The sequence below is a fragment of the Opisthocomus hoazin genome, chromosome Z (genome assembly GCF_030867145.1).
Source record: "Opisthocomus hoazin isolate bOpiHoa1 chromosome Z, bOpiHoa1.hap1, whole genome shotgun sequence".
NCBI lineage: Eukaryota > Metazoa > Chordata > Aves > Opisthocomiformes > Opisthocomidae > Opisthocomus > Opisthocomus hoazin.
Genome location: NC_134454.1, coordinates 29,813,734 through 29,837,518, shown reverse-complemented (window position 1 = coordinate 29,837,518; position 23,785 = coordinate 29,813,734). Strand labels below are relative to the sequence as shown.

At 43.8% G+C, this 23,785-nt stretch overlaps 1 protein-coding gene across 4 annotated transcripts in view; it reads left to right on the top strand.

The window, feature by feature from the left end:
* Positions 1–3,818: 3,818 nt before the first annotated feature.
* RASGRF2 (Ras protein specific guanine nucleotide releasing factor 2) overlaps positions 3,819–23,785 on the top strand; it is a 148,873-nt gene continuing 128,906 nt past the window's right edge. For 3 of the 4 annotated variants that reach the window (XM_075411040.1, XM_075411039.1, XM_075411041.1), the window contains exon 1: positions 3,819–4,219. In XM_075411040.1, the coding sequence (XP_075267155.1) occupies positions 3,935–4,219 (285 nt within the window). In that variant the 5' untranslated portion in view covers positions 3,819–3,934. Of the gene's footprint in view, positions 4,220–5,377; positions 5,418–23,785 lie in introns of those variants that run through there. The other variant, XM_075411043.1, reaches the window with a different exon arrangement.

The window sequence follows — 23,785 nt, the reverse complement described above, 5'->3', positions numbered from 1 at the left end:
GGGATTGGCCTGGGGTTCCTGAAGGAGGGAACCTCTTGAACACTTGTTCAACCACCCTTCTCACAGGACTGAGGTGTACGTGTCGGCACATCTCTGCCCCAGAAAGGCTGATCCCGAACGCTTGCTTCCAGTTGCTAAAGAAATAAGTAACCACAAGGAAGGAACTCGTATGAACTGGTATGCACAGAGATTTAAAATTGGTTAGCCAAGGCAATTCCCCCAAATAATGTCTGGATAAAACAGGAACAGTAAATCTTCTCAAATTACATCAAAAGCTAGTTTCAGCATGCACAAATTTGTTTGCAGTCATTTAGAAGGAGAATGATCAAAGGTAAATGACATTTCCATACACACGAGAACATCCTGCTATTTTCAAGATATTCAGGACTTACCACACCACTGATGTATAATATAACGTGTGTGAAATTTTTCTGCTTTATCAGATAACTAAATCTAAATTATGCTCTGTGCCTTAAAAAGTAAATCATTATGCCAGCAAATCTGTATAAATAAAATTACAAAGCAGATATTTGTTCAGTTCTAGTTTTCAGACAATATGTAATACCAGATACATAGGTATATTTTTAGTGAAGTCTAGTTTCTTCCCTGTAACATATGGTAGCAGCTGTTGAACGGCTTTACAAAATTATCTTGTATTTGATACATTTCCTTGACATGACAAGGTGAATAATGACTTACTCTCACAACTTAGTGACAAATAAGCATTCCAAATGTATAACAACATATAGCAAATACATAGAAACCCAAACATAAAAATGATAGCAAAACAACACTTCTCCATTTTTTTAATCAATTTTTCTTGCCATTACATTAATAGTATTTTTCAGAACAGAGGCCTAAATTTTACACACTTTCTGAAATAGATTTTCCTGTCGCCTGTCACTCAGAAGAGTGACAACTCACTGACTTTGTCCCCCAAGCTCTTATGGTCACTTCTGGGTAGAATTGTATCAACAATTGCGTTGTCATATGACGCTATGTATCCCGTTACTTATGACAGTTTTGAACAACATGTAATGAATTAGATCCCTATGGAAATTTCAAGGTAAATGTAGGCTAAATGCGTTAAATTATCTCAGCTGAGATGTGACCACAACTTTCCACCATAGTTTTACAGAAAGCTCCTTGGGGCCTACAATGACACAACACTAGGGAACGTGGTTTTATAAATGAATCCTCTGGAATGAAAATGCACAAAAGGGAAGGGTTAGTTGAGGAAAATATAAAACAAAGTGAAGCAGTGTGCTTATCTGCATGTTCTTTTCTTCAGAGTCTATGGAATAAATTACATCAACAGATTCCTTTACATCTGTTTGCACATACAGCTCGATTGTGTTCATACATATGAATTTGGCCTAGAATTTCTTTTTTTAAAACCACAAACAACCCCTGCTTTACTGTTGGTAAAGAAGAAATTTTTTAAAAAACTCATATTTACTTACATATGTCCAGATGTATTAGATAATATATAGATGCATAGATATGCAGTAGATACTTGAAGCAATAAAAACTAGGTTGTGCTTTTGTAAGAACGATCAAGTAGTAAAAAATGATTGAGAGAACTAAATCATACTTTGAACAATAAACCACAGGAAAAATAAACTGATGGTTACACAATCGGTGTTCACTGCAGTGAACAGGAACATTACATGCCTTGTAATTCCTATGGATTGCTGTGCAGTGACATGTTCAACATTCTCATCTCAGGAGAAACGCCTGTGTGTCTAGGAGAAAATGATGTAGTGAAAGGAAACCCTCTCATTCTTGATTTTGTAGTTAAAATTTAACATCTGTCATTTATATTTACTGTGTGTCTCAGGTGTTGTGGTAGAATGGGTGGTACGCTATCATTTCTGATTTATGCAAAAGATATATTAATGTACAAATCACTGAAGTTGGGACAAAAACTTGCAACCTTATCTTGGCAAAAATGGGTTCTTACCAGAGCGTTTGGTCGTGATATACAATGTGTTTGTTTTGGAAAGTACTAACCATTCACTTTGTGTCAAGAATCTGAAAACTCTTTTGAATTGCAGTATCCTTCTTTCCCTTAGTTTCACTGCATTGCCATTTACTTACATCAAGATATAAGTTACTCCATGAAATTTCACATACCAAATTAATACTGACCTGGATAAAACCAGCTGAGTGAAACTGAAGCAAAGACGCATGGTGAGAAGCAAGTAAGAACCCAGCCATTGAGATGCCTGAATATGAATTATTTCATACATCAAATCATCCAAACGATCTTCAGTCCCTGTCCAAAACCTGGACTTCCCTGGACATTAGGTGCTAAGCTCAGATTTCACTGTGTGAAGCCACAGGGAAACCACTCGTTTCCAGCAGGATTTGTGCATCCGTTTTGTTTCTTCTGATAAAACGTTGTCTGCTCAGAAAAAAGAGCCTTAAAACTCCACAAGGGCCCACAGTCCCTGTAAATAACACTCGAAATCATAATCGCTTACAAGGATCACACAGGGAGTATTTTGTAACTCGTTCTGTGCGTTCTACAGCACGCCGAGTGTCGTAATTTTCATACTTTTGTTCGGACTGTCAGTGGGAGAATCAATTTTCTTCCTTGCTTGTAAGACTCAGTAAAGCAAAAGTGACAGAAAGCTACATATGCAAAACACGTCCCTAAACGCAAGAGTTTCAAATGCCTTTTTTTTTTTTTTGTGAAAGAACCTTAAAAGGAAGTTTAAATAATTTGTTAAAGGTGCAGGGTCCCCTAGTTGGTAGACATTTCCATATCGCTTATGTTTTATTTTTAAAAATTCTGGATGCCAGCTCCTTTGCCAGAGCTCTTTTTTTTTCTTTTTTTTCTTTTTTTTTTTTATGATTAAGGTCTGCTCATACCTGGTTCCACTGACTGCAGACACAAAACCGTGCCTGCTGACAGCCTTGCTAAACTCGGTGTAAAATAAACCCGCGCAACTCCCCCACCCCCTCAACCGCGGTGCGCAGAGATCTGCTCTGGGAGGCGGGGAGTCCCCCTTTTCTCTCAGCTGTCCCCGCACACTCATCCTCTTCCTCACCCTCACCCTCCAGCATCCCCGGGAGCGGGAGCCCGCCCTCACCCGCACGCTTCAGCCCGTGAATGAGACAACCCCGAGGCGGGGCAGGCTTCCCGCAGCCCCCGCCGGGGGTGCCCGGAGGGGGGGAAAGGTGCGGGGGTGCCCAGGGCGGTGCGGGTCCCGCCTCCCCACTCCTCGCCTCCAACCAGTGCGAACACCGGGTGGAAAGCGGCGGGTTTCTGAGGTCGGTTTCGCTTCTCGTTTCGCGCTTTAATTCGCCCCGCAGCTCCGAAAACGAAGTTGCCGGCTCCCGCAGCCCTCCCTCGCCCATCCCCGGACCGCTTTCCAAGGTTTTTCACTCGAAAGAATCGAAAAGGCGAAAAGTATCGCGAAAACAACCGCCAGGCCCAAACCGCCCCGGGCGGTTCCCGACCCTCGCCCCCCCCCCCCAATCACTTCTCCGTCCGTCCCGGGCGCTCGGCTGCCCGCGGGTCCCCCACCCGACCCCATCGCCGACCCCATCCCCGGGGCCGTGCGGTGACCCCGGGGCTGGGCGGAGGGAGGGACTGGAGCGCTGTGGCGGGGGGAGGAGGGGAAGGGGGGGGGAGACTTTGCTCTTTAAATCGCCCCGCAAAGCGGCTTAGGGCTGATCCCTCCGCGTCACGCCGGAGCTTAGGGGGGGTGCGGGGGGCTCCTCCCGCGGGGGCCGGCCGCGGAGCGGAGGGGAGGGGAGGGGAGGCTCGGCTCAGCGGCAGCCGCCCCCGGGGGCGGGCGGATCGCGGGGCACGGGGGTCCACCCGTCGGTGAGGAGCCGGCGGCCGGGCGGTGGAGGCTGCCCCGGTCCGGGCGGGCTGCGGGCGTGGCGGGGGACCCCGCCGGTCGCGGGGTTGCCGTCCACCATGCAGAAGAGCGTGCGGTACAACGAGGGGCACGCCCTGTACCTGGCGCTGCTGGCCCGCAAGGAAGGGACGAAGCGGGGCTACCTGGGCAAGAAGACGGCGGAGACCAACCGCTGGCACGAGAAGTGGTTCGCCCTCTACCAGAACGTCCTCTTCTACTTCGAGGGGGAGCAGAGCTCCCGGCCCGCCGGCATGTACATGCTGGAGGGTTGCAACTGCGAGAGGGTGCCGGCTCCGAAGGGCTGCGCCGCCGGCAGCGCCAGGGATGCGGCGATGGAGAAGCAGGTACGGCCGGCGCGCTCCATCGCTCGCTGGTGCGGGGCTGGGTGGGGGGCGGGCGGGCGGGTGGATGGACGGGTGGATGGAGGGAAGGGGGGGAGGCAGGCCGGGCCCCTCGGGAGGATGACGGTGCCGGTCCCCGGTCCCCAGGTCCGTGCTGCTCCCGGAGTGCTCGGAAGATGGGACCGAAACGCTTTCCCGTCCCGTCTAATGACTCTTCCTTCCTCACTTTTTTCCCCGCTGTGGGTGTCTGCACACCTGATTTCGGGAGGGTACCTGGAGAACAGCGTCTCACAAACCAGCTGTTTAGTCGTCCTGATGCTGACGCTTCTGCCGTACAGAAGGCGTGGTGATGTTGACAGTTGGACTTGGTGGTCTTAGAGGTCTTTTCCAACCTTAACGATTCTAAGTGATTCTACAGCTGCACATTTCCAACCAAACTCGGCACTTAAGAGAGTGCAGGGGGCCAAAGTACCAAAACGGTGCAGGGAGACTCTGAGGACCCCCATCCCCGGGCAGCTGTGGGGCTGCTGCCTCTCCCAGCGATGCCATGAGGGGTAACAGGCTCTCAGCTCTCCCTTGGGAACCCCTTGGAGAGCCGGGCTGGTGGCTGCCAGGTGAGGCTGAGCGTGTGCCCTGATTTACAGCCTGTGCCATTCAGCAGAAGCCGGCGGGCCCTTTGCTGGGCAGGTGCTGTGAGACCGATCGTGCTTGAGATGGAAACGGTGGCGTAGTGCTCGAGCCAGGTCTTGCGTGGCCTGCGCTGGGTGAAGAACGCTGAAGGCTCGGGTGGCATTCATTTCCGTGAGGGGTGTCGGCTCCTAACGCGTGGGCTGCCAGATTCCCCCCACACCCCCGAAAGCTGATCCGTTTGATGTGCATGTGCCAAACAAGCGAGTGGTTAAATACTATCTGTGTATTACATAACCATGAAGAAAAGGACACTGGTCGTTTGGCATAGGTAGAGATCGGACATCTTAACCACACGCCTCCTATTGCCTCATCTAAATTGTTCATCTAATTTGCTGCCCAGTTGAAATTTGTTTGCATCTGCATCTGGCATGCCCTAGTGCCTTTCTGCCTGAATAGGAGAAACCAAACAGGTGTCAGACTGGTTCGGGAAAGTTTGGGTCACTGTGAGGAGGTGGTTTCAAGCTGGCCGCAGGCGTTTCCTGCTGATTGAGGGGAAGGGACACAGACCTAAGTAAGCTCCTGAGAACCTGCATGTCTGCGTGCTGCACCAGCGTGATAACTTTTGCGAGGAGAGCTCAGAACCTTGCCTTAATGTTGGTGCTTTTTTTTCCCATTTAGAGCAAATACGTGTGCGCTTCAGGAGCCTTTGAGACGGTACACGGTTAAGCAAATTAGCTTTGGGAATTTGGGATGTTTGCAGTTACACTGTATTTGTGCGTCGCATTCTCACGTGTTGCTGTGAGGCATGCTTTTATAAGCATTGATAAGTGAATTACTGGAGGATTCCCTACATGAAATTAAACATGAATATTTCCCTGTCTGCTTTACATTGGCTTAGTACACTTGTTTGTTGGTGGTGTTGTTAAACTACGACTTGACTAAGAGAACTGTGTGAAAACAATGCCTTTCCGTATCTGTTCTCTGGGAATCTGAAGTTGTGCTTTTACAGAGATGAATGTCTGAGCTGTTTGTAATTACATTTAGTGGTGCAGAGACAGAATAATTACAGGGCTCAAAGCTGAATTTTGCTTTGCTTTAAACGTCAGCTATCTTCACTTTTTTAACAATAGCAGACTGCTGTTAAAGAGGCAGAAGAAGCCTTCAATTTTTTTCGTGGGATCCGAGTTTGAATTTTCAAGGCACATCGTCAGAAAATACCTCTTTCCCGTTCGCCTTTTGCTTGATACAGAATAAAGCTTTTGAGTGTTAATAGTTTTTACAGATGTTTACTCATTAAAGTGCACCTTTGTTTGCATATGCATGTAGACAAAAAACTTTGCTGAGGTGTACAGGAAACTCCCTTGGTGACTAAAACTAATGAATTGTAAGAAAAAAAGAGAAGTATCTGAAAATTAAACAGTCCTATTTATTCAGAAAATATGCTCGTATTCTTGCAGGTGTAAAGTAATAAACTGAATGGTCAGTTTATTAACAGAGAAAGACAAAGTTACTTTAATCATACAGTAACGAAAAGTCAATGTTGTACATGTTAACTACTGGCAGTGTAAAAATACTGCCTAGATTTAATTTGCTTTGATTTAACCACACAAATGTATTAATGGAATGAAAAAAATGAGAAGGTCTGTGCCAGATTTTGAAGAATCAGATCTCCCTTTTCTGAAAGAGAGAGAGTAAAAAAATAATCTCTTTTAGTTTGGGTTTAGACATTTCAGGTAATTTCAGGTAATTTAGACATTAGAGTGATATGTACTATAAAATTACAAAAATGAAGGAGAGAGAGGAAGAGGAGTTAATCACACGAGAGCTTCATCGGCATCCTTAGAGTGGATATTTAAAAAAGCAATGCATTTTCTTTAAGTTATGTAACTGAAGATTATGGAAAATGCATGCAGAACAAGTAAATTTTGTTTTCCTTAGTATGCAGGTCTTTTTAATTTTGGTTTGAGTTGTTTAAGGATTGCTTTCAAGTCATATGCCAGGTGAGAACTGTACTGAGAAGTTGTCAGAGTTGAGTGAGTAGAGGGTCGGAACTGTGCTTTCCTATACAGGAGGCTGTATTTCAGTCAACAGACGTGTTTAGGTTTGGGTATCTAGCTCCCGACAAGCCCAGCAGCCTAATGATTTCACATTTAACCACTGCTGGTGCTGTTACGCGCTTCCAGCAGTCCATCATGAGGGGACATTAAAGTATTACAGGATGTTTTGTGGAAGATGGCAAACGGCTGCATAAGATTTGCTGTAATGTCAAAGTATTAAGAGCTAGAAAAAAAATTGCAATGACAGAATGTGCTTTTTTGGTCTTTTCCATTAAGATAGTAGTGGTTTTTTTTCCTTCAGAAGGATATTTGCTTCAAAGCAAATAAAGTACAGTACCTTTCCTAATATTAACAAACTGCATAATGCATGAATCAGTTGATATTTTTGGAATGTGGGATCAAATTGAGTATGTTGCAGATATTAAATAATTTGTAGGGGGAGCTTTTATTTTTAAAGAAAAGTGTTTTGGTCTCTCTCAGATTTTAGAAGAGTTTTTGTAAATGCCAAACAGGGGTTGCTATCCACTCTGATTTCACGTTTCAGAAAATAGACAGAGTTATTCAAAGATCAACAGTGCGGAAGAAGTTGAGTTTCAAAACAGCAAGTAAAACAAGACATGAAAATACTAGATGTAAAAAGCTCAAATTCTGGTATTAGTTACACTGCTGCTTCTTGCAGGAACCGTAGGCTGTAAACAAGTGCAGCTCCCAGCAATTCCTCCACTGTGACAATGACAGACTTGATGAGAATGAATTTCAGCTTTGGTTTCAGAAACTCTGAAAATAGAACGGCTTTGTCTCAGTGAGTGGCTAGTCTATTTCAAAAGTAAAATAAAATGCCTAAAAATTATGCTTACTGCAGTTTTTCAGAGGAGGCTGGCCCTTGTTATCCAGCAACTTCACAGATTTTTTTTTTAAAGACTACTGGATGCATGTGAATAGACGAATGTAAATATTGTTATTATTATGGTTGTCTGCATTGGGAGGAGGCCTGTATGTTTAGTTTCTTTCATAACTGTGGACTGAACACATGGAAATGTTCTGATATAGTTATTAATAACTGTCTTAGTGTATTTAAGCTTGTAAATGTTATACGATTTGAGCAGAGACTGTTCTTTGTATGTTGCCTGCAATAATCTTCCTCCCACTTAGGAAAATTAAATGCAGTATTGAGTCCATGTCCCCACAGATTAACAGAATCCAATTATTTGAATTTTTTTCTGCTTACCGTAGCTCTGTATTTATTTTATGAAGGACGTGGTGATTTTGTTTGAAACCTCTCTTATCTTGCGTACATTCCTTGAAGTGATAAGGCAGGCATATGCCACCAACAGCTTTTGCTGTACCTCTCTGCTAATTCAGTGTGTACAAAACCTAGCAACAGCACTTAAAGGTCATTTTTTTTCTGAAGTTATAATGAATTAAAAATTAATCTCTTTGCTTTTATTGGGCAACCCACCCCACGTTGTTCAGCGTCATATATCTGTTGTATCTAGTAGATAGCTGAGGACTGGTGTTATCTTTTTGGTGAGATAGCTTGTCACCTTCAGGTGTAATATCGTCCATAGATCTTACTGCTTGCAGGTGGGCAAGTAACTCACTGGGATGTTTCAGTTCAAAGGTTCACCAGAGGTGCCTGTGTTTTAGAAACTTCTTGCGGCATTTCAAAAAGAATAGATGAATTTGTCTTCTCCGTAGCTGAGAAGAAAAAAAATTGTTTTTTTTCTTTTCCCCTCTAAACTTTTATTTTTCTTTGGATGGACTACCTTCAACAGAAGGCGTTAATTTAAAAAGATAGCCAGTAGGAAAGTTTTAAGGTATTAGTGCTATTGGGACTGGTGTTTCTGTAAGACCCTCTCAGAAAAGAGTCTGTGAAAGGTTCTTGCATGAAGACATCCTTGGGATAACTCACTCTTGTTTACTTTCCCAGGTAACCCCTGTCCCCCCTCCATAGCTCGGTCACTGTCATGAGCTGAGATAGTTTGTGGGCAAGTTCAAGAAATACATTCGTTCAAACCCTTTTGAGGTGCATGTAAGGAGTAGCTGCAAAACGAGTGGCTGACATGGTGCTTAAGGCAGGCTGCATCAAAGTGGTTGCCTCTGGCTCTTCGTGCAGAACTGTAAAGTGAATTTACAGTGTGCTTTCTGGCCTAAGGCAGCAGGCGGTAAATAAATAGAAAAGTACAACCCTTGTGATCTCTCCAGGGACTGCGCTTTGCAGTTTGATAAATGTTTTGTGTTTACCTGCTTGCTTAGTGATGAGCACATTTTGGGGATAAAGAGATGAAAAAATCTCCTGGCCATATTTATTGCTATTTTGGCAGAATTTAAGAATGTTTTAAGCATTTCATTCTAACTCTTGAAAATGTACGTTTCTGCTTTAGCGTTATGAAATTTGTAACTTCACAAAAGTGGGGAATGCACCCAGCTGAGAAGTGACTTACCGGTAATTCTAGTTTATTTTCAAAATGTCTTCCTCTAGAAAGGTTAGTTAAATCCACACAGACGTGACTTGGAGAATATTGATGCCATTGAACTGTTTAATATTAAACCTTTGGCTTAATGCATTGAGCTTGGCCTGGGGGCAAATGAGGAACAAGTTGAAAGCTTGTGGGTTAGAATTAAGGGACAGGCTCACATGGGTGACATTATGGTGGGTGTGTACTACAGGCCACCTGACCAGGAGGAGGAGGTTGATGAGGCCTTCTACAGGCAGCTGCAAGCAGCCTCACAGTCACAGGCCCTGGTTCTCATGGGGGACATCAACCACCCTGACATCAGCTGGGAAGACCACGCAGCTAGGCAGGCGCAATCCAGGAGGTTCCTACAGAGCATCAATGATAACTTTCTGATGCAAGTGGTGGAGGAACCAACAAGGAAAGGCGCGCTGCTGGACCTTGTGTTCACAAACAAGGACGGACTGGTGGAGGATGTGAAGATTGGAGGTAGACTCGGCTGCAGTGACCATGAAATGGTGGAGTTCAGGATCCTGCATGGAGGAAGCAGGGCGATAAGCAGGATCAAAACCCTGGACCTCAGGAGGGCTGACTTTGCCCTCTTCAAGGAGCTACTGGGAGGAATCTCGTGGGCCAGGGCTCTCGAAGGCAGGGGGGTCCATGAGTGCTGGTTGCTCTTTAAATGAGACTTCTTCCATGCAGAGGAGCAATGCATCCCCCTGAGAAGGAAATCGAGCAAAGGAGGCAGGAGACCTGCATGGTTAAACAAGGAGCTTCTAGCGGAGATCAGGCAGAAGAGAAAGGTCCATGGAATGTGGAAAGAGGGGCAGGCCACTTGGGAAGAGTACAGAAACGTGGTGAGAGCATGCAGGGATGCGACGAGGAAGGCCAAGGCTCACCTGGAATTGAAGCTGGCAAGCGATGTCAAAAACAACAAGAAGGGCTTCTTCAACTACATCAGCAGCAAAAGGAAGGCTAGAGACAACGTGGGGCCGCTGCTGAATGAGGCGGATGTCCTGGTGACGGAGGATGCGGAGAAGGCAGAGCTACTGAATGCCTTCTTTGCTTCAGTCTTCAGTGCTAAGACTGGCCCTCAGGAATCCCAGGCCCCGGAGGTAAGAGAAGAAGCCTACAAAGAGGACGACTTTCCCTTGGTCGAGGAGGACTGTGTGAGGGATCGCTTAAGTGATCTGGACACCCACAAATCCATGGGCCCTGATGGAATGCACCCACGAGTGCTGAGGGAGCTGGCGGATGTCATTGCTGAGCCACTCTCCATCATCTTTGAGAGGTCCTGGAGGACAGGAGAGGTGCCCGAGGACTGGAGAAAGGCCAACGTCACTCCAGTCTTCAAGGAGGGCAAGAAGGAGGACCCAGGGAACTACAGGCCGGTCAGCCTCACCTCCATCCCGGGAAAGGTGATGGAGCAGCTCATCCTGGAGGCCATCATCAAGCAAGTGGAAGAAAAGAAGGTTATCAGGAGTAGTCAGCATGGATTCACCAGGGGGAAATCATGCCTGACCAATCTGATAGCTTTCTACGATGACATGACTGGCTGGGTAGACGAAGGGAGAGCCGTGGATGTTGTCTACCTTGACTTCAGCAAGGCTTTCGACACGGTCTCCCATGATATCCTCCTAGGGAAGCTGAGGAAGTGTGGGCTGGATGAGTGGTCGGTGAAGTGGATAGAGAACTGGCTGAATGGCAGAACTCAGAGGGTTGTCACCAGCGGCGCTGAGTCTAGTTGGAGGCTGGTAACAAGTGGTGTCCCCCAGGGGTCAGTACTGGGCCCAGTCTTGTTTAACTTCTTCATCAACGACCTGGATGAAGAGTTAGAATGTACCCTCAGCAAGTTTGCTGATGACACCAAACTGGGAGGTGTGGTAGATACACCAGAAGGCTGTGCTGCCATTCAGCGTGACCTGGATAGGCTGGAAAGCTGGGCAGAGAGGAACCTGATGAGGTTCAACAAAGCCAAATGCAGGGTCCTGCACCTGGGGAGGAACAACCCCATGCATCAGTACAGGCTTGGGGTGGACCTGCTGGAGAGCAGCTCTGCGGAGAGGGAACTGGGTGTCCTGGTGGACGACAGGTTAACCATGAGCCAGCAGTGTGCCCTGGCTGCCAAGAAAGCCAATGGTATCCTGGGGTGCATCAAGAAGAGTGTGGCCAGCAGGACGAGGGAGGTTCTCCTTCCCCTCTACACTGCCCTGGTGAGGCCTCATCTGGAGTACTGTGTCCAGTTCTGGGCTCCCCAGTTCAAGAAAGATGAAGAGCTACTGGAGAGAGTCCAGCGGAGGGCTACGAGGATGATGAGGGGACTGGAACATCTCCCCTACGAGGAGAGGTTGAGGGAACTGGGCTTGTTCAGCCTGAAGAAGAGAAGGCTGCGAGGGGACCTAATAAATGCTTACAAATATCTGAAGGGTGGGTGTCAGGAGGATGGTTCTTTTCAGTGGTGCCCAGTGACAGGACAAGGGGCAATGGGCACAAACTGAAGCACAGGAAGTTCCGTCTGAACATGAGGAAGAACTTCTTCCCTCTGAGGGTGACAGAGCACTGGAACAGGCTGCCCAGGGAGGTTGTGGAGTCTCCTTCTCTGGAGATATTCAAGACCCGCCTGGACAGGGTCCTGTGCAGCCTGCTGTAGGTGACCCTGCTTCGGCAGGAGGGTTGGACTAGATGACCCACAGAGGTCCCTTGCAACCCCTACTATTCTGTGATTCTGTGATTCTGTAATGTGTTAATGTCAAGTGACTTTGGTCAGGAACTGGAGACTGATCCATTCTTTTCTGCTCTTGAGTGTCTCTCATGCTTGAAGGCAAAAGGCAACAAAAGACTCTGCCTGAGTATCTTAGACTAAGAAGTAATTAAAAGAACACGGGGAGTGGTGGTAATAAGACCACATTTTGGTGAGACAAAGTTTTACTGAAGAGAAACCACGGAGTGAAGTCCTTAACATTTCTCCATGAGGTGTTGTAAGATCCTGAAATATTACAGTATGCTTTAACAGAAGTGCCTACTCCTTAATTAAGTTATTGGAAAAATAATGAGATCCCAAGGCTAATGACGTTTCAAAAGGCTTATTTGTCGAGTTGCTGGGAAATCCTTTTAGCTAACAGGTGAAATGCCAGCAAGTGAAAGACTGGAAGCAGGTCAGAGCTGAATTAGAAATGCATCCCAAAGCATAAAGACCAAAAATGTCACACAAACACTTTGCATGTGAGAATAAGGTGTTCCACCTTCTCAACCTTAAACATCACATGAAGGCTGTGCAAAGTGACCAGAACCTACGAACAGCAGCATAGCTCACAACAATGATGTGAATACTCAAATTACATTTAAAATACAGTATCATAACAGTTTAACATGAATTTCATTCTTCTGTTACAGTGTTCTGTTACAGACCTGTGTTACAGTCTGTGCTTATACTTTTTTCGTGTTGTCTCTTTCACTGGCCGAGTTGCATCAGTTTTGCTTGATCTGTTCAGTTCCTCAAACAGGAGACAGAATTCGTAGAAAACAAAAAAATTCTGAGCACAAAGAAAGCTAGTCAGTCCCTAATCTAATGAGTAATTATGCTCCATTTATCTCATTTTGCCTTCATTCAGCTTTTAAAATGTATTTGGTTTGTTTATTCTTCATCATCATCTGAGCAGACCAGTAAGGCCGTACCCTGTTTTGTGGTCACATGCTACCCGTTTTAATTTCTCACTGTGTACCTGAATAGAAGAACCAGGCAGAGCTTCTATTTCTGTAATGATCTGGCAACATTATCAGTCTTTAGATATACATGTATTACAATATCATCATTAGTAATATAGCAGCATTTTTTTTATTCAGTTGCTGAGGATTTTCCATCCTAGGAATCCGTGTGCACAATAAAAGCTGTCATGATTGCTCAGTTTGGCCACATATATTATACTTACCAGTCTTGTGCGTATCACTTGCAGTGTGTCTGCATTACTGAGTAGTTTTTGCAAAGAGGGAAGGGGTGGGGCATGTTTTGGTGCAGCCTGTTTGGGATTCCTGGTGGGTATGTCCCATATTGTATCTTGAGCAACAATGATGTCCAACCCGCTTGGTAGTGCATAATGCATATGTAGAGAGCAGATCACTGCAGGGCCCTCTACCTGCATTGCAAGCGGGCCACTCTGGGTCATGTCCCACTGTGTGACTTTCACATATAGCGGAGCGGATCCACACCAGAAAGAACCCGGTGAGTGCAGTAAATCATTAACACAGACATCATGCAGCTGGTGAAGACAGCGAGGTCTGAAAATATCAATCCACTGCTTGTGGCCGTTCCTAGCAACAGATTTTGCTGCTAGCTGAAGCACACTTCTCTAGATCCACCACTTTGAAACAAGTTTGGTACCATGGCTGCTGCGGAGTCTGAGACAACACGAACCGCTTTTGAAGTGTGAATGTTCTAGGCATTTTCACTTTGTGCTGCCTAAAGTGGTGATGGACTGGCCAAATTTAGGTACTCTTTGACAGATCTGCTGGGGAACGTGTGGATAGACTTTGTCTGCATTGAAAACAATGTCAGTGTTTGTTGTCTGATTGTTGATCAGCCACAGCAATTCAGGAAGACAGTGTCATCTGCCTGTTCACATAGTTGAAGGAAAATGGGATTCCACGTAGTACCTCTTGTCATTTTTTTCTGTCTGCCAGCCATTACTGATGCTGAAGATTGGTTGGGGGAGAGGGGTTTTTTTAACACTGTGCCGCTGTGCTAGGTGTCTAGGAACATACGCTTACAATTTAGCTTCCAATGTTTTTTTGATTTACCAATCCCATAAGGTTTTCTGTTTGAGGTACAGAATCAGTATATATAGAAGCAGAGGTTTCCCCAATTCAATCCAGCCACTGCAGTCTCCCTCTTGTATTTTCTGTGAGCTCAGAACTAAGTGGGTTTCATTAGGAAGTCTTTATAAAGTACCAATTCTGAATTGACCTATATTGTCATAAGCAGTTTTACTTCCACGGTTTTATAATGGAAGTATTTTATTTTGGCAGCTCTAATCAGTTCCACTACTTTTGAAAAAAACAAGTTGTGTTTTAGGAGTAAAATGCTGTAACTATGAAGAAGAATCTGGGACTATATGCTGCCTCCCTCTTACAATTCTCCACTTTCTTCTCATGGCACTGTGGAACAGTGACTTTTGTCCATTTTTTGCCTTTTGCTTTTTTGACTGTGGTGTAATAGCTGAGTAACTGAAATTATCTGCTGCTTAATCGTTCTCCAGTTTTGACCTACTTGTGGTTCAAGTTCCTAAATTACTGCAAGATTTCCATGGCACTACAGTGTGTCCTTTGCAATCTTTTGAACTCTGCAAGCTCATTGTATTGTGTTTGTAAAATGTTGTGCCTCTATTTAGCATTCTTTGAATAAATTATGAACTTTTTGTAAACGTCTATATACTTGCAGCAGTGGAATGTGGGGTAGGATGCTGCTCGTGCAGCTCTAGGTGCCCCACATGAGCTAGGTCCCGTTGCAGACAGTGGAGTCCTAGCCAGTACAGCCAGTGGAGTCCAGAGAACTAGTCACCCCATCCTAAATTAGGTGTGTACATTTGTTGAACTGGACAGACCACTTCCTAGTGGCTAAACCTCAGTTAACCATTGAACTCAGACATCTGGCTCACATGTAGATACCTGTGTCCTGAGCACCTCAGATAATGTGTTCTGCTGCTGTCATGGGGAGCATCTACGGGATTTTCACCCTTCCAGATGTGGAATTTGAGTGTTCATGCCTGTAGACAAAGTTCTGAAATCTCCCGTGGTGGATCCTAAAATGTACTACTTTATTGCTGTTTTCTGTTTGGTGTTCTAGATATATGCTGGATCCTCACAGGTCGGAAGTTTAGGATGATTGCAGGTGACCACTGGTTGTTTTTGTTTCTGCTTTCTGTTCACTTTCTCTGCTTTACACAAGTTGTTTCTCCTGTTTCAGCAAATGCCAAAGATTTTATATTCTTCACTGGAACTGTGGAGATCACATTCAACGACTTTGACAGAATCTCACTGATTGTCCCCAGAATGAAATCAGGAATTAAATTTTAATCCCATGCATTCATGGATGCTCAGGCATGACAATAAAATCGTAACCTTCTTTTGGACTGGTCATATTCTCTTCCATTTGGCACTCACAGAACAATTTTAGAGAAATATCAAAAATACTGCTTCCTAATTGATCTGTTGGGGACAATTTAAAAGTTGTGGGCCAGCTGCAAAGCTCTCTGAAGAGAAAGATGGAGGAAAAACTGCCAGAAGAGTGGAAGGATCCAGCACTGATATCTATGCAATATCATCACTAGTCATGCAGGTATTTGTGTGTACAGATGAAGGGAAGAACAGTACTAAATGGCACTGAGGTGATAATACTGCTGTTGCATTTGATAGCATAAGTATTGTTACCTACTCCTAGGGCTTGACCGGGAACATCAGGCAAATGAGGGCTCCTGGAGTGGCACTCAGCCTTGCCTGTGTAATTTGCAAGATGTATTTGTCGTTTTTGTGGCTGTGAGGTCTTTTGGTTGTGGCTTTCTTGCCCCAAGAAGTATATGATGACTGAAGAGAATACCAGGTGAGCTGAGGACCAGTGGGAGCAAGAAGATACAGATAAACTGGTCCTTCCAGACTCTGGAATCTTCCAGACTTCCAGAATCCAGGAATCTCAGTATTTTTGCAGATGGGAGGTGTATAATGCCCGCTGGAGAGGTACGTGCCTCCTCCCGCCAGTGGTTATCCCACTGCAGGGTACAAGCCAGCTCCTGCGGTCACAGTGCCAGCTCAGTGTAAAACCCAAGGGCTGGAGCAGAGTTTCTGGTCCCGCAGCTGCTCCTTACAAGTATTAGTGCGTGTGTGTGCGTGTTTTTGCCTTTCTGTGGAGCCCAAGGAGCTGTGTGCACAGAGTATATGAACAGGCTGTGGGGATGCAGGATTGAGCTGCCAGCAGTCAAAGAAGGACAGAGCTAAGGCTGCTTGAGCAGCGATGTTGTGATGTGCTCTGCAGTTTCAGGACATCTGTTTCTTTCCTGGGACTTCTTTGTCATAAAGTATTTGAAAGAAGAATTGTGATGAATATCCTGAAGGAGATAATTTTCTGTAGGGCTTTTCTGTTTTTCCCCCACTGTTTTCTCTGAGTATTTGTAGTACATGAGGCATGAGGCTGCAGGAAGAGAAATACAATTTAATGGTAAAAACAGAACACCACCTGTGAGGACTAGTTTCTGTCTTTTGTCTAGGATCTCTGGGAAAAATTGCACAAATCACATCCACCAGATGTTTTATGGTAACGAACTAATCATTCCTTGCTTTGGAGACCCAGCTTGGCACAAGAGCTAGGCATGCAAAGGTAGGATCTCCATGAAAGTAGTGGTTAAAACAAAAGTGCCATTTAAATACCAAAGGCCAATGGTTTTTCCGATCAGGCATCCAGACTTATTTGCATGGGTATTGTGCTGACCATATTTGCAGTAACTCCGTCTTACCTTGCAGACTGTTGTGAAAATAAATGCATTAATTCTAAGGAATTATCTGAGTGATGTCATAAGCAGTGTCGTAGGACATCATATAAGAAGCTTCCGAACTCTGCTGGTTAGTGTGCAATGGTAAAGGAGGGAGATGTGCATTCCAGAATTAAGATAAAGCAAAATACGAGATCACATCTCACTTACATGTGGTAACTGAACTAGAATCTCCTGGAAGAAGAATCATGTAATGAAGAACTGCGGTTGTTATGCTTGCACACATGGGGCTATATTAGCAATGCACAAGGCAGCCTCAGATATGTGCCTCTCCTAACCTTGTGTACCTTGCTTTGTAATGCAATGTCAATAACTAAAAAACCCCCCACAAAACAGGAAAAAAACTAAAAAAACCCAAAAAACCCACATTAAATCGAGGTACAAATGCATGTAAATAATGAAGCTTTTTGACCCACATGATGATGTTTTGGAAACAACCAGATAGAGACAGTTCATTTTGCTGCCGATTTGTTATTGTGATGGATGTAAACTTGCAGGCCCTAGACTAGGGTTTTACTCACATTTTTCCTGCCTACTGCAGATGGAAGTTTTGTAAGTGCATTACGTGGTGGCCTGAGGGAAAGCCCAGCTAGCTGGTGTCCAGTATTGTACAGTCCAAAATGTGCAGCGACCTGAGAGAGCTCCGTCATCAGCAGTATGAAAATTGCTGCAGACATACAGAGAAGTCACGTCTGCACCACATATACTAATATAAAAATTCTTTAAAGGGAGATACTCTTCCCTGAATGCTGCACTGCATTCTTGTAGCTTAGCAGCAGATAACTTGGCTGCATGCCAGCGAATTGAACGAAGTGAAGGCAGCCACTCAGATGTACTTGACAATTTAGAGTAACGCCAAGTGGTTCCATGTGAAATAAATAAATAGAGAAATCTACTTTTCATAGAAGGGGAAAAAAAGAGAAAAAAGCAAGTATCTTCCCAGCTCTGATTTTAAACACGTTTTCTTGAAGTTTATTGACTTTCTGCAAATACCACTTTGATTTTTATTTTATTTTCAGTTTTTTGAAGACAGATGGATGTGCATGTGTATTATGTGTGTTCTTGGGCTGGGTGGTACAGAGCAGAAGGATGGTTATTTGGGTTACATGTGTCCTGGGTGCATTTGTTTCCTGAGCCCCTCACTCCCTGTGGCTTCCTGGTAAATCAGTTTCTCGACTGCCTTACTTCTGCAGAAGTAAAACAGGCCTAATAGTGCTTCCCATATGCTAGCGTATGGGTAACACCATCTGCATGGGGAGATTTGTTTATCCTTGTGGTATTTTAGGGTGTTCATCTGCGGCTGAATGAGTGAACGCAGTGTGGTTACCGAGTTAGTCATGGGGTGTCATGAGCATGCCTCTGCACACAGGAAAGGCACGTGGTCAGACCTGAGAAGTGCCTAATCCTACAGCTGCGGTATTACTCTTGCGATTCATGACTTTATTTCCCTCTGCTGCTGGGATCTGTTGGGTAGATCTTGCACATTTGTCCTTCCAGGCAAAATGCTCTCGCTGGTACCATTGACCTCAGTGGTACAAACCCTTGTTTCAGGCAGTTCGGTTTTGACGCACTTAACTGAAATTGGAAACAGTTTATTGCTCTTTTATTTTAGTGAATAAGTTATTTATAATTATAGCAGGTCCTCTTAACACTACTTAGGCTAACAGGGTGTTTCTTCTCTGCCAAGACTTACGATTTTCGTAATCACTGAAATTGATTGCTGAGCTATAAGGTTGTACGCACATTTTGCTTCATCTTTCTGGTGTCATCCTCGCTGAGTCTTTCCCTTTGGTGTTTGCTTTGCCATGTATAAATTTCTGACTGCTTGTTTTGTTTTGTCTTCCTGGTCTGTTTTTCACCCACAAATATTAATGCAGTGCTTCCGAGTTACGTCGTGTGCGCAGTGCTGGGAACGATGTATGAGTTTTCTTAGTCTCTGTGCTCCTCTCATTCAGATCATACTAGAAAACACCTCAGTGTGCTAGCGAGAGGGAACACATGAACAAAACCAAGTACCTGTGTAAGACTTAATCACTTGTGTCCCTTCTCGTGGATTCTTAAACGTGTAGTGTCCTGCTTTTGTGCAACTGCAACAACAACCCACAGAGGTCCCTTCCAACCCCGAACATTCTGTGATTCTGTGATTCTACTTCAGTAGCATCCAGGGCAACAACATTTGATTTCTTGGTCTGCTGAGAGACCATGACTTTCTAATGTTGTTTTCAAGGTAGGTGGAGAAGTGTAAGCGATCAAGTCTTCTTATTCTGACAGTGGTGTGGTGCACAGGAGGTTACTTGAAAAAGCAAAAGAGTTCGTGTATTTTACTCAGCTTCCGTGCATCAAGCTTAGAAGAAAGTACTGTAGTGCAAGCCACAAAGAGCTGTTGTAGAGAGCGCACTGCAAGGTGCGGATTACACCCGAGAGAGTACAGTATGTGTAATCTCATTGGGACTCCTTAGGTGTTCGTGTATCTCCTGTCCTGTCCCACGCTCACAGGATGGTTTCCTGCAGTGGGTACGCTTCTGACCCCTGTCCGCTTTGTGATTCAACCCATTTCTTTAACTCATGTTTTGGCTGCTTGGTCTTCCTATTGTCAGATTTCCATACCTTTAATTTTCTGAGTCTGGTACTAGATTCCTGGGGTGTAGGGGGTGTGTAAGGCCTTGGATGAAGACCTAATGAACTGGCTATTTGAGAAGTATAAGAGTAAATGTCAGGTCAGCTTTAAATGGTGAAGAAGTTGAATGCGCAGAACGAACTCTAATGGTTTGCTTTGCAAAAGCCACACAGCAATTCCAAGTAATTTTGAAAGCAACTCTGATTTTTGTCTCTGAGGTTGCTTTTTGACCTCTGTGGTGGAATGTGAGATTTGTTAAGTATGAACAGCAAAAACATGCAGCTTCTGAGGCATCTCATCTTTTTGAATTGTGTTTCTTTGCTAATATGTTTAAATGTTTTGACTTTTCCTCCTTACTATAATGTCTCCATTTGACAGTTGTATGCAGTAAAAACAGCATTTTTTTTTCTATAAATCAGTTCAGTTTAATTTAAAAATTCAGAATTTTCTAAATTCTTGAATTACTCAGGGACACAAGACTCATTGACTTTGAATCCATCCATAGTCTTTAATGATGTCTTAATGCAGTCCAGTGGTATCCACACTTTTTGCTTGAGTGCACCTCATATTGTAGGCTAGAAGAGTTGAAGCCCTTAGAATGGTCATGGTGATAGTGAGAAGTTCCTGAAGACCAGGAGAGAGTAGATACCACTTGTATCTTCAAGAAGGGCAAAAAGAAAGATCTAGGAAAGTACAGGCCAGTCAGTCTTACCATAGCCTCTGGGAAAGTGGTGAAGAAAATCCTCCTGGAAAGCATTTCCACACACGAGGACAAGAATGTGACTGAGAGTTGTCAGTGTAGATTCGCAAAGGGAAATTCATGCTTGACCAACGTGATAGCCTTCCACAGTTCGGTGACTGACTTGGTGGATGAGGGCAGAGCAGTGGAGATTGTTTACTTCGACTTCAGTAAAGTCTTTGATGCTATCTCCCGTCACATCATCATCGTAGACAGCTGACAAAGTGTGGGTTAGACAAGTGGACAGTGATGTGGTTTGAGAACTGACTGAATGACCAAGGCCAGAGGACAAGTGAAAAGATGATGTCGAACCTTCATCCAGGATGTTTAGTTCTAAGACAGAACTGTTGGCCCAAATAGTAGGAATTTTTTGTGTGTGTGTGTGGGAAAACTGCAAGCCTTCTCACTTCGCTTTCTTACATTTTCCTCTCTGCTTGTTGTCAGGAATTAAAATCATGGGTGAAACGGAATGTATATGCCAGGACATTGTTTTAAGTTGCTGTACAGTGATCAGTCTTACTTTTCTTTCTCTGGAAGAAATTTACTATTGGGTCAGCATCTTGGCTAATGTGTTACCGAGAACCATAATAAAAATCTAAATTCAGAATTTTGAAGAGTTTTCAGAAAAGTAAAAAGATGAAAATTCTTTCTGGCTTTTTGTGCTTGTGGTGTGTTTTTTTTTTTTCTTTTTGCACATATTAGTGCAGCATGTATGTGGCATGAATTTTCTGATTCAGTTCTATTTTGTTTTCTGGGGGAGAGAAAGAGGTTGTTTTCTTTTTAATCATTTCCTGTCTGTTTTAAATTTGAAGCAGAAATTCTGGTTTGGCAAACATTTAAATTATAGCAGGAAAAAATTTTGCAGCTAGAATGAATGTAACTTTAAACTTTTTTTGCTAATGAGCAAAATGTGATATAGCTGTTGCTAACTAAAGCTGAAGCCATTTTTCCTTCTCTTGAGGTACTTGGAATATATTGATATTTGAGCATTTTTCTGCTTTTGTTTTCTCCTTGTGCTGAGCAGAAATAATACTTACAAAATACTTAGTTTTGCTACCCTGGGAAATGTAACATAACTTTGGATCTTCTTCAGGCTGTATTTATTATAAAGACAGAAGGGAAGAAGGGAAAGTGGTTGTTAAGCTTTAGTATATTCAAGAAACAGTCAGAAGTGCTGGTGTTGGTTCTAGTGTGCATCACTTTGTTACCCTTTTTTTCCCTCTATCCTTCACTTGTCTGTAGTATTTATTCAGGTGGCTTTTTCTTTTTTTTCAGTCTTCACCCCCTGGGGCATATTTGGGGAATACCTATCCAGAAGTGAAGCTGTATAATGTGTAAAACTGGAATACCCTCGAGCAAAGCTAGGCATCAGAAGGGTTTATTCCTACTCCTATTCCAACAATGCATGAGTGTTGATTATAACATTAAAAGCATAGAAATAATAGTTACTCCTTTACCATGTGTATATCTGATATAATTTCATGGGAGTGGGTTATTTAAACTAAGTGACTTCAGAGTTTAGACTCTTCTAAATATATCAAGTGGGACAAGGTGCCTGATCTGCTGTAATACCGTATACCTTTTATTGGGGGTTGATCAGCTGTCCTTTCCATTTATATTTCCTGATGTTCTGTCTTGATTCAAGGTTATTTTTAAGTAACCCAGGTCAGGAAGGATATGAGTGGGGTGGAGTGCTGTGGGAAATGTGGACAATAAATGGAAAACATATTTGGAAGAGCGTTTTGGGAGCTTCCAAAGAAGTGTATTCAAATATAATTGACTAGTTCGATTAAAAATGAGTATCAGAATCAGGCTGCCCCCTTACCCTCTTGAAAAACCCTGAATGTAGCTACAGCAAATTATTTAATTATCACTGAGTAATACTTATATCACTAACAGTATCCAGTTCTGCATGTATTGTATATATAACCTGCAGCTTTGATTATGGGTTACTCATGTCATGAGAATGTCAGTGTATGTTAATTTTTAGTTGTTGTTTGGGGTGCTGGAGTATGTCAAATCTGCTTAAAATGCCAGCAGTTTTCAGTGAACTATTTTAGAAAAGCACAAGGCTACTAAGGTAAAAATATGGAAAGTTTCAGCCTAGAATTGTTGGTGCCCTCTCTTGCTTTTAACTTTGGGACTACAATGTGGCACAACAGAATATGACACAACATTGTTTCTTGGGTGTTTTTTTTTTTTAAATTAAGGACTTAAAAGGGAGCAGCTAGTTTAGTGAGATACTTTAACCCCATTTTGCTGCTGAGGGTTGGCGTATCTGTTTATGTTGAACAAAAACTGTCTCACAGAACAAATTCTTATGGTTACAGTTGTCACGAGACTATAAAAACCCTTTCTACCAGAAAATCAAGACTGGCACTAAAAAGTCTTAATTCCTTTTCTCTGTCCTTGTCTGCCCTTTTTCCTCCATCAGGTAGCTGTGGAAATACTTGATCTCTCACTGCCTTAATGAAGTGCTCTTTGACAGGCAGAAGTAACTGCAGGTTTTTAATATGCAGATGACATTAGCTGTTCTAAAGTTGTCTACTCAAAGTAACTGAGAAAGTATGCGGTATTGTAAACTGTTCTGTGATGAGTGGATTCGTGTGTTGGTCAGAGCCTTGCTACCTCAGTGCTGCTTTGATGTCATTGTTCTGTTGGGCAACCTGTGAGTTCATCCCTGTTCCTGGGCGGGGTGGGTGTGCGGACAATGTTGTTTGTATATATGTCATAAAAAATATCCAAGTACCCTTAGCAAATACCCTCTTCCTGTTAGACAGTGATAGCATATTTATTTAGCAGGTTTGATGCATTTAAACCTCTAGCAGCCATTTGAGTATACAGAAAGCCTTAATCAATTTTAGTGCCCTCTGTTAAATACTTAGAGAAGCTAAATTAGAAGATGCTGCTTGTATGTGGAGGAGCCAAAGCTGTGTAACTGTGGGCGTCTTAGAGCTAGGCATGCTTAGCTTACCATACATAGACACAGGAAGGCACAGTAAGGTACAGCAGACATTCCAGATTGGATTAAATGGAAGTGTTGGCACCTGGTAGCGTAATAAACACAGAGTAGACAGAAAAAGCCCTTGTGATCTGTAAAACAAAATATGCAATATGGACTTAGAAGCATGGAGAGATGCACTTTTTTTGTTGTTGTTGTTACTGAAAACTGCTCTGAGGATGTCCTTCAACTTCGCACTTGAAACGCTTGTTTTAAAAACTTATGCTGAATTGATTGTTCTTACATACTGGTTAAGCATCATCGGCTCTGGGATGCATCTCGTCAGGTCCCATAGACTTACATATGTTCAAGTTCCTCAGGTGGTCACGCATCTGATCTTCTCTGATGGTGGGAGGGACTTTGCTCCACCAGCCCCTGTCTTGTGGTCCATTCACTCGAGAGGTGTGTGAAGAGAGGTTGCCATTGAAGACTGAGGCAGAAGTGTTGATTAACTCAGCCTTCTCCTCGGCAGTTGTTACCAGTTTGCCAGTCTTGTTCATCAAGGGGTATGCGTTCTTTGACCTTCCTTTTCTG